General features: G+C 37.9%; 1 protein-coding gene, 2 long non-coding RNA genes and 1 other non-coding gene across 4 annotated transcripts; 2 read left to right on the forward strand and 2 right to left on the reverse strand.

The window, feature by feature from the left end:
* Nucleotides 1-5,806: 5,806 nt before the first annotated feature.
* Nucleotides 5,807-9,136, reverse strand: LOC103452468 (uncharacterized). The gene is made up of 2 exons (XR_531759.4): nucleotides 9,005-9,136; nucleotides 5,807-6,050 (listed from the first exon to the last, which is right to left on the reverse strand). It is a non-coding gene; the product is annotated as an uncharacterized lncRNA (long non-coding RNA).
* LOC139190727 (uncharacterized) lies at nucleotides 7,182-8,028 on the forward strand. Its single transcript, XR_011575084.1, has 2 exons — nucleotides 7,182-7,377; nucleotides 7,537-8,028. It is a non-coding gene; the product is annotated as an uncharacterized lncRNA (long non-coding RNA).
* LOC114820776 (small nucleolar RNA SNORD36) lies at nucleotides 8,812-8,901 on the reverse strand. The gene has a single exon (XR_003768254.1). It is a non-coding gene; the product is annotated as a small nucleolar RNA SNORD36 (small nucleolar RNA).
* Nucleotides 9,137-9,265: 129 nt separating the features above from the next.
* Nucleotides 9,266-10,538, forward strand: LOC103452469 (small ribosomal subunit protein eS27y-like). Its single transcript, XM_008391953.4, has 4 exons — nucleotides 9,266-9,454; nucleotides 9,720-9,821; nucleotides 9,934-9,962; nucleotides 10,082-10,538. The coding sequence occupies exons 1-4, from the start codon at nucleotides 9,452-9,454 to the stop codon at nucleotides 10,206-10,208; spliced, it is 261 nt and encodes an 86-aa protein (XP_008390175.1). The 5' UTR covers nucleotides 9,266-9,451; the 3' UTR covers nucleotides 10,209-10,538.
* Nucleotides 10,539-17,328: the final 6,790 nt, after the last annotated feature.

The raw sequence follows: 17,328 nt of genomic DNA on the forward strand, positions 1-17,328 counted from the left end.
AGGAGTAGCCGAAATTGAAGGAAAGATGAGAGAAAATCGGTTACGGTGGTTTGGACATGTGCAAAGAAGGCCTACTGACGCTCCGGTTCGAAGATGTGACTACGGAACAGAGGTTCGGGGCCGAAGGGGTAGAGGAAGACTTGGGAAAACTTTGGAAGAGACCCTAAGAAAAGACTTAGAGTACTTGGATCTAACGGAGGACATGACACAAAACCGAGCGCAATGGCGTTCTAGGATTCATATAGCGACCCCACTTAGTGGGAAAAGGCTTTGTTGTTGTTGTTGTTGTTGTTGTTGTTGTTGTTGAACTTGAAAACAAGCTTACCATGAGACTCCATATCCTGCCAACATTTCTAACATATGCCGAAAGCTGTTGGCTGAAGTCAAAGAGAAGATCACGAAATATGGATTTGCTAAGAAGTGGTAGAGTGAGAGATTTTTCAGGTGTGAAATCCCATTGTATTCTAGGGATCAAGGATTTTCTGGGAATTCTGGATCGAAGAAGAGGTAGAAATTGTTTAGTGAAGATGGAAACGATTCAAAACAGTGGGACAAGCTTACTGGGTGAAAAGTTGAATAAGCGAACGGAGGGCTTTATTAATTATCAATTGTGTGTATGTTGTTGTTGTTGTTATTGTCGTGCAGAAAATCTCAGTTTGAGGTGACTAAGATTACAACAAATATGAAATCATCCTTCACAGTTGTACTGCTCTGTATGTCCTTTAAATGCAAGAACTGATTTATGATTCGAAGAAAGCTCTTGCAGGGGTTCATTTGCTTGGTGTCAAATGAATTTCACTCTAAAAACAAAATAAAATTCTTTCTTCTCAATCAAACTATTTTATGAGTCATCAGAAAATCACAAGAATTGATACTCGCTACTACTTTCCAAACAAGAAACCAAATAAAATTATTTTTTAATAAAAAGTATTAACAGAAACTTTAGTCCTAAAACAGAGTAAATTCCTTGAGCATTTTTCTCATAGCATCTTGCACATTCGTATCATTATCATGAGTCTTTGTGGTGGTTGTCATTTGAGAGCTGATCAAAGCCTAAATCCTTCTTTGGTACTTTTCATATGCTTTAGTTCAATTGGCTTCACAAGGATTATTTTCTCCGTCCATGTCCTTGAGGAAAAATGAAAAATACAATATGAGAGTCAAATTTATATATGGATAAGAAGCAAGAAAACTATAAATGATTAATATATATATATATATATATATATATATATATATATATATCCTATACCTGATTCGTTGGTTAACTTCTCAAGGATAATCTATAGAGAAAACGCAGTACAACCATGGAGAAAACGAACTCCTATAAGAGCTTTCTTCTAGTACATATGTGTATGACGGACTGTATTCGGTAGAGAAATGTTGGCACTTGGCAAGATATGGGTCTCATGGTAAGCTAAGTTTCAACTGGACAGAATCCAAGTTCAACAAGAGCTGGCTTGGAAAGAAGTGAAGAAGCAGTACAACGATGGTGAAAAATTGGGAAGAAGTTTGCTTACGTTGGTAACCCAACAGCCACAGGAAGAATTCTATTTTGGATTTGCAGACCTCGTTAACCCAACAATCAGATTATTTAGGATTTTTTTTTACTTTTAAATGTTAAATAAAAAGTTAACAGAGTTTAAGATTAAATTAAGTTAGAGAACATATGTCAAAATATTAGTAATGAAATACAAACGAGGCATACAAAAAAGGATAACAAATCTGAAGTCGTCAAATATGTATAACATATTCTACCTAAGATTTTAATATTTCTTTTAAAGATGCTCTAAGCGAGGCACAACATGCTTGATACTTTTCAAACTTCCCATGGGAGCTGCAATTACTCGTAAAAATTATTTTCCCGGTTCCCAAGGAAGATTCAACTCTCTTTACATGGCTTTCAAACTTCCCATGGAAGCTGCAATTACTCATAAAAATCATTTTCCTTTTTTAACCCTAATACCATGCCGCACGTACGACGTGTTCCAAAGTTCCCATGCAACCTGCAATTACTCATAAAAATTATTTTCCTTTTTTAACTTTGTCTTCTGTTATATTTTTACTTGTGCTTTTTCCTTCACATTCCACCGTTCATCTTCCTAACCGTCCCGTTAATAACCATTATCCCATACATTATGTTGGAGAAGACCAATCGTGTTGGACAACAATTTAACGCTAGCTAGTGGAAGGTTTGTGAAGTATTGTAGGGTTCCAAAACTTGTAGGACTTGGAAAATTGAGGGAGTGCATAAGTTTCTGCAGAACGATAAAAACCAAAAACTGAATAGAATCCAAAGACTGAAGAGAGAGAGAGAGAGAGAGAGAGAGAGAGAGAGAGAGAGAGAGAGAGAGAGAGAAACTTAATAAAGCTCTTAACACAAACAATTAATACATGAAAATTAGTCAATATTTGCCTAGTAGCTAAAATAGGCACGGAAAAAGAAACATATAGTTTCGTGCGCATTAGGTCCTTTCCAGCCAAGAGCTATTGGTCACATTTAGTTCTAACGGCACGTTCAAGTAAGGGTAATCAAAATCAAACAGCGAAATTGAATTCCGATTGCAAAATACTCCGATATTTACTAAATAATGCGAAATCAAAGATTTGGTGAGATCCGCACAAATTTTGAAATCCAACTCCGTGGTGGTATTTGTATTCCGAGTTGTTGGGTTAATCATAATCGACTTTTCCTCCTTATTATAAACTCATTTATATCTAAAGCTCTAAAATTGCCTTTCATATTAAAAGCAATTTGAGTTTGTGAGGACCCGTATTTAAGAAAATATCATATTAAAATCTTTTATTTTATGTTTGTTAATTTTCCATGTAATTTTACTAATTTATACATATGTATGCATGTGTGTGTGTGTGTTTTAAACCCTAGTGCTAGATATCTTTTCGTTTCGTGCATTGCATAAGATTAGGACACCTCCTGCAAAAAAAAATTATCCCTATATTTATATTTACTATATTTTTAATTGGTCTGTAAGTCTAGCAGCCGACTAGAAATAGAGACATGCCTTCTTTATTTTCAAACATTGCCCTAGGGCTGTGCAAAGTGTATGTGTAAGTAGTTTATGTAATGTGCTATCACTATTAGAAAATAGGGCTTGTCTTACAAAAGTTTGCCCGACGGAATAGTTTTCGTCGGTTTAAAAGCCGTTTACTCAACGAAATATTCAATTCGTACACCCATTTTACCTATAACGTACCTTGTTTATTTTTTGTTGTTGATATTTTTTTAATTTATTAATCTGACAGTCGAACACACACTTTTGTTAATTTTTTACCATTGATCTTCTTCAACTCATTCGATCTGACGACTAAAAATTAAGAACGGTATGTGAGAAGTAAAAATAAGTATGTAAATAATCATTCCCATGAGATAAAAGTGAATGATTTTAGAGATGTGAGTGAAAAAAAAAAAAAAAAAAAAAAAAAGAGGAGTGACATGGGGAGGTTGGACAAATAGGTTAAAGTGAGAGCACAACAGTGTGCTAGAAAAACGAAGTTATTGGGCATTGCCCACGGGCCCAAGATTAACAGACGGTACTCCATCCATTTGATTTATCCATGAATTATTTTACGTGGGAATGCCTGGAATGCCTTGCCCTACGATTGAAGGGAATTCACGGGTCAAACACAAGCGGGAGCGGTATCTCAAACAAATCACAAAATGACGTGTGAAGAAGTAAAATCATATGATATTGTGTTATTAGTGGTTCTAAGAAGCTCAAGGGAGTGTAGGTAAGTGTTCGTCCTCTAATTGATCTTTCCAAATTTTATGCGTTATTGGATTACAAATTCTAAATTTTAATGTGAGAATCATTTCATGTAAATAAACATGTCATCAAGAGTTCAATACAATTTTTTTTATTTTTATGAGGATTATAAAAAAATTAGAAAAAAAAAAAAGTGAGTCTCATGACCAATGCCAAATGGCAAAGAGAGTGAAACTGCTCCACAAGGAGCTCACTGTCGACGGATGAGCTCCCAACCAATGCTGGGAGGACCATCAGCATCACAATAATCAACATGCGACATTAACTTCGAAATGTACAAGCATCAGATAGCTCAATTTAGTTAGGATCAGATCAATGTTTCCCCGTCAGAAATTTATAAATTATAACAAGGGATTGATTATTTACTTCGAAAGCTCTTACATATTGTTCCTGGTTAACTTTTTGGAGTAAAATTCTTGATCCAGAAGGGAATACAAATTTAGGGCAGTAACCTGAATTATAGAGTAAATGAAAACACATGTAAAACCTTGATACTGCCCCATATAATATTATCACATATTGGCCGGGTGAAATTGAGCTCTCGTATCAAAAACAAGAACCCATTTGAAACGGCCGAAGGAATTTTCGGCCTTGCTCCGGAGTATTCTACTTTTTCTAAGTTTTTACTCGTTAAATCATTTGTCAAAAGAGAAAACGCCGAAAAATAATGTATTAAACCTTCCTTCAACGCAAGAGGAGATGCAAACATCTTCTCACTCAAGGGCAGGCCTTACTTTTTGGGGTTTTTATATGCCCGCAACGGAACTCGAGTGCCATGACAATTAAGTTCGCTTGGATCTCTCATAGGCAATTTTAGACCTCTAATCAGTTTCAATTAATCAAACACAAACCCTAATCAGATTTAAACCACTCCTTAATCAAACAAATTAAAGTATTAGAACCACAACAAGACCAATAAACCAAGTTAAATATTGTAAGAAAAGAGAGAGAGAGGAGTTGAAGGAGCATCAGTTTTAAACCACTCCTAATACCTTGCCGCACGTACGACGTGTTTCAAAGTTCCCATGCAACCTGCAATTACTCGTAAAAATTATTTTCCTTTTTTAACCTTTGTCTTCTGTTATTTTTTTACTTATGCTTTTTCTTTCACATTCCACCGTTCATCTTCCTCACCGTCCCATTAATGGCCATTATCCCATACATTATGTTGGAGAAGACCAATCGTGTTGGACCACAATTTAACGCTAGCTAGTGGAGGGTTTATGAAGTATTGTAGGGTTCCAAAACTTGTATGACTTGGAAATTTGAGGGAATGCCATAAGTTTCTGCAGAACAATAAAAACCAAGAACTGAACAGAATTCAAAGACTTAAGAGAGAGAGAGAGAGAGAGAGAGAGAACAACTTATTAAAGCTCTTAACACAAACAATTAAATACATGAAGATTAGTCAATATTTGCCTAGTAGCTAGTATAGGCACGGAAAAAGAAACATATAGTTTCGTGCGCATTAGGTCATCTTCAGCCAAGAACTATGGGTCACATTCAGTCCTAATGGCACATTCAAGTAAGGGTAATTGGAATCAAAAAGCGAAATTGAATTTCGATTACAGAATACTCTGATGTTTACTAAATATTAAGGAATCAAACATTTGATGAAATCTACGCAAATTTTGAAATCCAACTCCATGATAATATTTGTATTCCGAATTGTTGGGTTAATCAAAATAGACTTTTCCTCCTTATTATACACTCATTTATTTCTAGAATTCTAACAAAAATACATATTAAAAATCTTTTGTTTTCATGTATATCATGATGACACTTGTATACCAAGTGTCGAACCCTAATACATACATTAGCCATGCGCAATTCCATTAGTGTTCAACATGATTTATTTATCCCATTTGGATAGTTTTAAAGTTAACATAGGGGATATTTATATTTTACTATATGTTTACTTGGTCTGTAAATCTAGCAGCCGACTTTTCTATTATAAATAGAGCCATGCCTTCTTTGTTTTCAAACATTGTCGTAGTGGCTGTGCAAAGTGGATGTATGAGTACTTTATGTAATGTGCTATCACTAACAGAAAATAGGGCTTTTTTTACAAAAGTTGGCCCGACGGAACAGTTTTTGTCGGTTAAAAAACCGTTTTCCCGACAAAATGGTCAATTCGTTCATCCTTTTTGCTCTATCATATCATATTAATTTTTTGTCATTGATCTTCTTCAAGTCCCTCGATCTGACTGCCGAACACACACCCTTCTTGTTTTTTTACAATTGATCTCCTTCAACTCCTTCGATCTGACGGTCGAAAATTAAAAAAAAAAATGTGTGAAAAATAAAAATAAATGTATAACTCTACCTATTATAGGTGTAAAAGCAAATGAATTTAGAATGGTGAGTGAACAAAAAAATGAGTGACAAGGGGAGGTTGGACAAATAGGTAAAGTGAGAGCCCAACAGTGTGCTAGAGAAACGAAGTTATTGGGCAATGCCCACAGGCCCAAGATTAACAGATGGTTCTCCATCCATTTGTTGTATCCATGAATCATTAGATATAGGAATGCCTTGCCTTACTATTGAAGGGAATTTCATGGACCAAAACATATAGAAGCAGTATCTCAAACAAAACATACAATCATTTGTAAGCAAGTAATAACACATGACATGTGTTATTTGTGGTTCTAAGAGGTCCAAGAGTTCATCCTCCAATTGATCTTTCCAAGTTTTATGTGTTATAAGATTACAAATTTTGAATTTTAAAGTGCAAGCATTTCACATAAGTAAGCATGTCATCAAGAGTTCAAATCCAATCATTACTATTTTTTATGAGGATTGCAAAAGACTTAGTGACACGTTAACATCACAATAATTCATATGTGACATTAACTTTCACAAATTAATTTGTAACAAGGGATTGATTGTTTACTTCGAAAGCTCTAACATATGAGAAATTATTAGGTAGTACCGCATCAGCACATGGTAAGGTTTACCAACAATACAATGGAACGATATCAAATTAAATCAAGTCCATTAACTGCCTTTTTCAATACAAAGTTTAAGGACGCGTTTACTAATCCGTAATCAGATTGAGATGAATTGAATTGAGGTGGAATCAGAATCAGATTCCTTTTGAAGTTGTTTACTAAAACTGTCTGGAATCGGAATAAGAATGACATTGATCTATATAAACTATTTACTAATTCACATGAATCGGAATGAAAACTATTGTGATTACCAAAATACCCCTAGTTTAATTAATGTATTTTATATGTTAATTATTTTTAGTAAATCTTTTATTTTTTCATTTTTTGTTTTAGAAGAGAGAACAATTATTATTTTTTATTTTTTAGTAAAACTTTTATGCTTTTATTTTTGGATTTTTTAATGGGATTCTTGTGCTTATCTACTAACCCATCCAAATTGGCATTCTGGAACCCACGGCTCATATCCTCATCCTGGCAGACAGTTTTTTTCTTTTTTTTCGCCGTTCCTGCCGCTTCTTCTTCGGCGATGTAGGGGCGTCGAAGCCTGTGCCTCGGTGCGGGACTCCACAAACCCGAGCGCCACTTCAGGTCTTTCTCAGGTCTCTCTCACCTGAACCCGCTCCTCTCCCTCGACCTCTCTGGTACCGCTTTCTTCTCCGTCACTTCCATTTCCTTTTGTTGCTGAATTTTCTGTTATTATCAATGGTGGCAATTGGGTTCGGATTTTCTAAATATTTGAGTTTTGCTTTGGGTATGCTTGCCATTTTTGGGTTGATTTTGTTGTGCTGAATCCTATGGAGGAGGACGTGGAGGATTTTGAGGTGGTGGAGTGAGAGGAGGTGGCGGATGAGCAAAGAGCTGCTGGAGAGGATGGCGGAGGACAACAAGAAGATGGAGAGGAGTACTGAAGGTGCAGGGCATTTTGGGAAGAAAAATCTGATTCCGGATGGAGCCTTCTCCCCGAAATCCAAATACTACCTCCTTCTAGGTAATCCAATTCCGACAATATCAGGAATTGAATTCCTGATTTTACGTGGAACCCACGAAACTGTTCATTCCGCTTAAGTTGGTAAACAGATGAATAATCAGGAATGGGGAATGATTCCCATTCCACCATATCCTTCCCCGGTATGTAAACACGCCATAAGTGTTTGAGAAAATTGCAAATTCTAATCCATGAGATAATCTAGATGGTTGCCAACTCTGACTGTATTTTTTCAGCATCTTACGGGTTGCCGCCGGTTGGGTGCTTGAGAAAATTGCAGAGATGCACCGCGATTTCATTTTTTAAATTTATTCTAAAGTTATTGAATTCCAGCTGTATAAGGATTATAACAATAGGCGAAATTTGAATCAAAGTATAACATTCCCACCTAATAATTTCAAGTGCACTTTTGCTCATCATCATTTTGTATTAGATGAATTTGAATTTTAAAATTTGTTCCTATCTATTACACGAATCTCAAAATTCGGTGAGTATACACTAAGCAAAAATACTCCCAATAATTTCACCTCACACTTACATATTGTTCCTGGTTAAAACTTTTAGGGGTAAAATTCTCGATCCGAAAGAAATACAAATTTAGGGTAGTAACCTGAATTACAAGGTGAATAAAAACACATGTAAAACCTTGATACTGCCCCATATAATAATATCACATATTGGCCGGGTGAAATTGAGATCTCGTATCAAAAATCGAGAACCCATTTGAAACGGCCCAAGAAATTTTCTTTTATGCTCCGGAGTTTTCTATTTTTTTCCAAGTTTTTACTCGTTAAATCATTTGTCAAAAGGAAAAATGACCGAAAAATAATGTATAAAACCTTCCTTCAACGCAAGAGAAGAATGCAAACACCTTCTCACTCAAAGGCAGGCCTTACTTTTTGGGGTTTTTATATGCCCGCAACGGAACTCGAGCGCCATGACAATTAAGTTCGCTCGGATCTCTCATAGGCAATTTTGGACCTCTAATCCGATTCAATCAATCAAACACAAACCCTAATCAGATTTAAGAACAAACTCGATAAAAGAAGCTAAATATTGTAAGAGAAACGAGAGAGAGAGAGGAGTTGAAGGAGCATCAGTTTTAAAAAGCTCGAATTTTGGAAGCTTCATGGCTTTCGCCAATCAGTTTTCAATTCCAAATGTTTCTCATCATTTGCTCTCACCAACACTTCAATGTAAAACATAAATACCAAAATTTCGAAAGAACAAAAAAAAAACGAAAAATACAATAATTGGGAGAAAAGGAGTGCATGTTCTCTCACCATTGATTGCCGTTAGATGTGTTTACCGGCAGTCAAATTCATCTAACTGCGGCGACAAACGATGAATTTGAGCCGCACATTGTGCACTCCAGAGCGGCCGCAGGAGGAGGAAGATAACACAGAAGCATCTCTAGAACGCATTATATATAGGGAGGGAGGAGCTAAATCGAACCCCGAAACCCTAATTCCTTTGCCGACAACCACAACGACGCCGTTTCGTCTTGGTTATAATGATGAAAGGACGATAATGCCCCGTGTTGGGGTGAAGGCGGAGATCTAAGTTTGTGTTGGATCCGACGGCCCACATCGCTCAGACACTCGTTTATATTCATAGCCCTATGAACCCTAAAATCTTCTCGGTCGCTCCCTCTCTCGCACTCCAGCTCTCCAGGGGTTTCTTGCGGCTCTTTGGTTTTTTTGGGTTTGCAACGATCTGCATTGATCAACATGGTTAGAACCCAACGTTTAAATCTGTTGTTTTTCATATTTTATCAACCAATTGTTCTGATATGAGTCGTTATTTTCATTAGGCTCACAGATTTATCCCCATTTTTGCAAATCGCCTGTTTAAAGTGTAGATTATATTTGAATGCCACTGAATGGGTTATTTTTTTACGTGGGTCGTTCTGTTTTTGTGATATTAATTGGGAAATGTATTGGATTTGTGAGAAAATGGATCGCTTAGTGGTAGATTTTGATGGCTTGTTGTAAACAGGTGCTTCAGAACGATATCGATTTGCTTCACCCGCCAGCTGAGCTCGAGAAGAGGAAGCACAAGCTCAAGAGGCTTGTGCAGACTCCCAACTCTTTTTTCATGGTAATTATTAGTAATTATTTGATTACGAAGGTTTTTTCAACGTTTGCGTGTTCGTATAATTGTTGGTTTTTTGGGTAAAGATTGTTGATTTTGATTGTTTTTAATGTGGCAGGATGTTAAGTGCCAAGGATGCTTCAGCATGTAAGTAATGCTGCTCATTTTGATATTTTCTCGTTGACTTTGTGATGATTATATATATGTTTTCTGTATATGGTTTAAATTTGAATGAAAGTATAACGAAAGGAAAATCATTTGTGCAGAACCACCGTGTTCAGTCACTCACAAACAGTTGTGGTGTGCGGTAACTGCCAGACGGTGTTGTGCCAGCCTACTGGAGGACGTGCCAGGCTCACCGAAGGTTGCTCCTTCAGAAGAAAGGGAGACTGATGCTCTTGCTTTCATCGCATTTACATTTATTTCGGAATTGCAGAAGAGCTTTTTGGGGTTGATTTCAAGGTTGAAATATGGTTTATCCTCGTTTTAACCTTTGCCTTTTTAGTGTTTTGAGTATGTAATTTGTTAGGGCAGCGTTCTGGACCTTACCATGGGAGTGTTATGTTATGAATGTTTAGTTAATTTTGGTGGTTAACATTATCTTTTGCACTTCATATGAAGCATTGTTTTAAGTGCTCATGTGTCTACCCTTTTAAGTTTCATTGACGGATTATCAGTGATCAATTTCTCTGTCATGGAAATGTTATAGCTGCTACTTTTGTCCTTTGATGCGCAAATTTGTATTCAACGAATTTTGGGTGTTGATATTCAAATGATTTTGAACTGATTTGTTCTCGAATGTCGGGTTGTAGTTTGTTTTATTTAGGAGGGACGAATATTGAATCGCTGATTCAGCTTATGCTTTGTTTTTCTATGTTATGTTTAGTGTATACAGTGAACTTTTCTGAAGTGCAATCTGGAATCGCACTTGCATAGCGATAACCCTTTGGTACTATGAGAAAGTACTCTGATGCTTAGAATTGGATCATGTCTTGTAGTTGGGTGCATGAGAAATATTACATATTCGACACTGAATCAAGGGGTGGGTGTTACAAACAACTCCTTTTATGATTTTAGGCATTTGAGTAGTGGGGAATTTGTAGATTTCATCTTGTCTGCACAACGGTGTCTTTGGCTGCTTCAGACTTTGTGTTTCGTGCTGCATAACGCTGTGTTATCATTTTCGACTATCCTTGAATACTGCATTAGCGATCCTTGTTACTGGAGCAAGTATTGATATAAACCTTGCAACCTTTATGTTGGAATGTTTCTCTAATTGCATTGGATATGCATCTTGTTCTTGATGAATTCAGTATTCTGTAAGTGATTTGATATGAACGGTTTGTTTGCAGATTTTATGTTTTTGTTGATAAACGCCAGAACATGTCCATGTTACTAATCGTTGCAACACAATCCTGGATGTAACTTATCATTTGCCGGAATACGTAAAACCAGATTTGTTAGGATATCATTGTATCCAGAACGAAATGTCCTTCAATACAACCGATCTCTTTGTTTCAATTTATGCAGAACGAAATGCCTAATTCTAATCTAAAAAATCTAAAGTGTACGGAGTGAATTGTTTCGCTAGACGAAACTCCCGCCGGCTTTTACCTTTTATGGTTGATGCTAAATCTTTCAATTATTGTTTATTCATCACGATCTAGTGCTGGATTGTCGTAAAATGTTATTGGCACTTCGAAAAGATTATTTTACATATGGGTGAAGTGCCGAATTAGTCATTGAACTATCATTTTAGTGAAAATTAGGTCGCGGAAATATTTTTTCGATAGAATAGTCTTTAAATTCATTAAAAATTGCTAACTTCATTCTTACTATTATATTTAAAATTATTTTATTCAATTTTTCATTAACTTAAGTTATTTGACATACTTAGAGTGTAATACCGTCATTTTCTCACTTATAAGCCCTTAACATTTCATATACGTTACGAATCTAACATCTAATTTGTCACGTCCCGATCCCGACATACGTCCAGGATCGACATGTGACATCACCAAGTACTCGTATATCTAACATACCCTGCATCCGGGATATGGACAAAGCACAACTCAAGATTCGGATTGCGTAGTAATTTTTCATATACTTTGTTGATGCACAAAACCGGAAGGGTCTTGAAACAACGTAAATCCGGCCGTGAATCTACAAGAAAGTAAAGAACACAAGATGTATCGTGGTTCACCCCAATGATTGGGCTACGTCCACACTTATATTGTATTTCTCCAAGATGATTGTGAGGGAGAGAGCCTCTGTAATGTGAGAGAGAGGCTTTGAAAGGGTGAGAGGGCTTGCTCTGAATATGAGCTTTGAGAGGGTGAAGGGGCTTCTCTCATGGCCTAGGAATTGGCCTCCCTTAATGAGGAGAGTGAGGAGTCCTTTTATAGAATAAGGGATCCTCACTTATTACATATTTGTTCCTTCCTTTATTACATAATTACATTTGAGTCCCCCTGAGTATTTATACGAGATCTAAATACGGATGCCCTAAGTATGGTACAAACAGTAGTCCCCCAAGTCTTCAGTCAAGATAGTCTTTTGGCTGGAAACTTGAAATTCAGTCCATGTGTGGGCCGAAGTAACTAGATGTCGTCTTGAACTGATACTTGATATGAGGCGGTGTTCAAAGTGAAATGATGCTCAACTAGAAGTAGCACATATTGCGGGGTTGCTCGGCTTGTGGCTTATGTTGCCTTGGTTGGCTCGGCTTATGGCGTTGAAAGTGAGGGAGTCATTTTTATAGAATAAAGGCTCGCTCCTCAATACATAAGTGATGGGTTAAGAGTGATGCACACGGCGAGGCGGTTGCTTAGCTGGCGGCGATGTTCTCTAATGAAGGTGAGTGAGTCCCTTTTATAAAATAAGGGCTCGTTCCTCAATACATGAATACTGGGTTAGAAGTAATGTTCGCGGCGAGGCGGTTGCTCAGCTGGCGGCGATGCTCTCTAATGAAGGTGAAGGAGTCCCTTTTATAAAATAAGGGTTTGCTCCTCAGTACATGAATAATGGGTGCTCTCTAATGAAAGTGCGGGAGTCCCTTTTATAGAATAAGGGTTCGATCATTAATACATAAATAATGGGTTATGAATGATGTTCGCAGTAAAGCAGTTGCTCAACTGGCGGCGATGCTCTCTAATGAAGGTGAAGGAGTCCCTTTTATAAAATAAGGGCTCGCTCCTCAGTACATGAATAATGGGTGCTTTCTAATGAAAGTGAAGGAGTCCCTTTTATAGAATAAGGGATCGCTCCTCAATACATAAATAATGGGCTAAGTCCTCTAAGTTTTTTTTCATGAGGCCCAATATATGGTACATAATGTAGTCCTCCAAGTTTTCAGTCAATAAAGTATGTTGGATGAAAACTTCAAATTGAATCCATGTATGGGCCGAAGTGGCGGTTGTTTGGATGTGGTATTTGTATACCCTACACTGAGGCTTTGTAGGTGAAGCTTTGCAAGTGAAGCTTTTGAAGCTGGAGCTTTGTAAATGAAGCTTTTAAAGCTAGAGCTCTCGAAGCTGGAGCTCTGTAAATGAAGTTTTCGAAGCTGATTGACATGAGTGATGCTCATGAATGTTTATGTTGATTGAAATGAGTGATGCTCATGGATGTTGACATGAGTGATACTCATGAATGTTGACATGAGTGATGCTCATGAATGTTGACATGAATGATGGTCATGAATGTTTATGTATGATTGACATGAGTGATGCTCATGTATAATTTTGGAGTACTGAACGTACTTTTGATCACCTGGTTGGTGATAATAGCGACAGGCTGTCGAATAATTTTGGAGTATTGGGCGTACTTTTGATCACATGGTTGGTAATAATAGCGGCAGGATGCAGAATAATTTTGGAGTACTAGGCGTACTTTTGATCACCTGGTTAGTGATAATAGTGGCAGGCTGCCGAATAATTTTGGAATACTAGGCGTACTTTTGATCACCTGGTTAGTGATAATAGCGGCAGGATGCCGAATAATTTTGGACCCATAGAGCCTGGCTCTTTTGGGCATATGGGCCTTTACCCTCTACATAACATTCCAGCCCATTATTTTGGGTTTGCCCTTTTTTTATTTTTTTTATTACCCTCTGATGGGGTTATACAGATTGTCTCCGAAAGATAAGAAAAATAAATTACATGTTTTCAGCATGTTGATGGGCATCTTCTGGTCCAACAGAAAGTGGAGACGGGGAACCTTGGTGGGCATCTTCTTATCTTTAATCAAGTTATCCCGTGGGATAGTGGAATCGTGGAATAGTGGAGCATCTTCTTTTCGGCTTTTCCTTTTCTGCTTTCTTTTGCTTTTACTTTCTTTTTTCTGCTTTTGTTTCATTTCCTGTAGCTTTACTGGTGGTCTCCCTTTTCTTTTTCTTTTTCTTTTGCTTTTTCTTTTGCTTTCTCCAGACATCCCTTGCCTTTTCTTTTCATTTCCTGAAAAGATGACCTATAGCACATGATTATCATTCAACTGTATAAATATGGAGTTCTAAGTGTAAAACTTGCCGGCTTAACTCAGTGTCTCCGCTTCATAATTCGTCCAAGTTGTTTGAATCGACTCAGCTATGCCATCGGATCTGGTCGGATCATGTCAAAAGCAGCTGCGATGTGCGGCTCCGAGTTCGACTTGCCGAGTTCAAAGATCGGGAAAATAGAGAAATGACCAGAAAATGACCAACCAAATTGTGTCCATTCTGTCACTTTGTAACCCAAAATTCATTGTGAATCGTAACCCGCCTCCGCTAATAGTCTGCGATGGCACGATAACTGAGCGAGCATCAGACATGCACACCGCAGTTGCTGCTTGAGACTAACACGTGAACCCCCTCAACGTCATCTTTTTCTTCATCTCAGGCCCAATCGAACATTTGGCGCCACTGATCGAGCTTGTAAGAGCAACATACATCTTTTCTCTCTTCCTTGCTCCCTCATTTTTCTTCCAATTTCTGACATTTTCCCAGAAAATAGGGAAGAAGAAAGGTCCGAGAGAAACCCAGCAGCTCCGAACAATCGGTTCTTCGATTTTTAGGATCGATTGGGGATTTTGATCAGTAGGTAAACCCAAACTCTTGATGTCCGGATAACCCTTACATCCCCTGCACCTGGCCCACGAGCTTGGATTTCGGGTCAGGCGTTTCAGTTAGCACTGACAAATGTGCTTGGGGGAGTCCCCCACGAGCTTATGGATAAGAACGAAGATTCCGATCGAGTGCACAACCTCAGCGGCAACGAAGAGATTGTCATGATCATAGAAGATGAATCAGAGCAGAAACAGCGTCGTCATGCCCGAAACGATGGCCAGAAAGACCTGAACTATGGACGGCTGGCGTCACGCCCATGTCCATACGGTGTGGATCGAAGTCGGGGGATAAACCCTGAGCCGGCAAGCCAAGAGCAAGGCCAATACTGGTGACAGTAGGGTGGAGCTCGTTCAGAGCGAGGTGGCCATCTCTGTCCTTAGTCGGAACCATCAGCGTTGGAAGCTGGTGCCACTGTTTCGCTACTGGTGCCACCTGCCACTATTTCTGCTACTGGTGCACATTCATGTGGCCAGTTATCAAGTTCAAGCTATTGATGATTTGGTTAAGTTCACCAAAAGTTCTTTTATGACCTTTTTTCAAAATGTTTAAGAACCAGAGTTAAAAGATTCAAGAGATATGCTTTTCACCAAGAATCAAGCTCCAGGTCCTGACGAATCAACTAAACATAGTAAGGCTTCCTTGGTTGGCAGTGTCTTCAATATTCAGCCAGATCCACAAGCAAAAAAAAGTCTTTCTCTCTCTAGCTTTGGTTCGACTTGGATTTTCTTCTCCCTCCTCATCTTCCTTGTATCTCCTTATTTCTCAGTTAGGTTTTCTTTTTCTGGCCCGTGATGATGTTGTGATGGACGGTAGAGATTGAAGTAGCAAAGAAGCTCATTGTGAAATAAACAACGATGAGTTGAGGTTTTCTTAAGTTGTATTGATTGGTGTTTGGAGATTTGAAACGGATTTTGCAGATTCACGGTGGAGGTGAAAAAATGAAAAAGAACCGACACAACTTTTCGTATCGTTTCCCATAGACGGCGCCAAATGTTAATGCACAAAACCGAAGGGGTCTTGGAACAACGTAAATCTGATCATGAATCTTCAAGAAAGTAAAAAACACAAGATGTATCGTGGTTCACCCCAATGTTTGGGCTACGTCCACACTGATATTGTATTTCTCTGAGATGATTGTGAGGGAGAGAGCCTCTGTAATGTGAGAGTGAGGCTTTGAGAGGGTGAGAGGGCTTGCTCTGAATATGAGAGCTTTGAGAGGGTGAAGGGGCTTCTCTCATGGACTAGGAATTAGCCTCCCTTAATGAAGAGAGTGATAAGTCCTTTTATAGAATAAGGGCTTCTCACTTATTACATATTTACCCATTCCTTTATTACATAATTACATTTGAGTCCCTCCAAGTATTTATACGAGATCTAAATACAGAGACCCTAAGTATAGTACAAACATACCTTATTGCTGCATCTAACCTCATTGTTAGACTACCTACGTACCTTAAATAGGGATCAAGTTATTCGTAGTTCACCATTTGTTAAGCTCTGAACTTTCCGTAAAACACTTTCTAGCACAAAACATAAAGTACCACACTACACATCAACCATAAGCTAAACAAGAGTTGTTATCATGCCATTCACAAACACATATGCTTTCTAACACCATTCAACAATCACATCAATGAATAACACATACAATGCAGGGCTAGAGTGACACAGTTCGGCCGAAACCTACATCTCTAAAGAATGTGATTTCAACCACTCAACGAAATCCAACAACATTGAGTTTCGGACCACTAAATAGAACCAAAATTCCAAGCGGAATTTCCAACCACTCAACATAATCCAAACCAGGATACAATTCCGAACCACTCCACGGAATCACGGAGTAGAAGGGATTCCGGACTTCTCAACAGAAACCTAGTGGATACGATTCTAGACCACTCAACGGAATTACAGAGTACAATGGATATCGAACCACTGAACGAAATCCAAGGCAGGATACGATTCTGGATCACTCAACGAAATCACGGAGCACGAGGGATTCCGAACCACTCAACGAAATCCTAAGGAGCAGGGAACCGGACCACTCAACAGAACCTCAGCAAAACCCAGTTCTGGATAACTCAATGGAACTGAGCAGAAGTCCAATGAACATAACAACGGCTCGAAGAAACAAGACATGAATCAAGTTACTCAATTCATAAAGGCTTAATGAAATGAAACAAGCACAAATACTAAATTTAGAACGGGTCAACGAAGCGAGAAATGAAACAATATCTAAGCAACAAATCCCCATCACAATGGGTTAACAATCCACTTCTAGCCTTCACATTTCATAAACAATTCAACATGCATTTCAAATCACATTTCACAAACATTTCTAATACACAAGTCAAATCACATTTCATAATGATAGATCAATGGCTAAACATTTAACAATCACATTTTAATAGAAATTAC

The sequence above is a fragment of the Malus domestica genome, chromosome 13 (assembly GCF_042453785.1).
Source record: "Malus domestica chromosome 13, GDT2T_hap1".
In the NCBI taxonomy this organism is placed as follows: Eukaryota; Viridiplantae; Streptophyta; class Magnoliopsida; order Rosales; family Rosaceae; genus Malus; species Malus domestica.

What these genes read in the sequence shown, in the direction of transcription:
- LOC103452469 (XM_008391953.4), top strand. An exon ending in CTCCCAACTCTTTTTTCATG is followed by an intron (nt 9,822 to 9,933) that starts GTAATTATTAGT and finishes TTAATGTGGCAG; the next exon opens with GATGTTAAGTGCCAAGGATG. An exon ending in TGCCAAGGATGCTTCAGCAT is followed by an intron (nt 9,963 to 10,081) that starts GTAAGTAATGCT and finishes TCATTTGTGCAG; the next exon opens with AACCACCGTGTTCAGTCACT.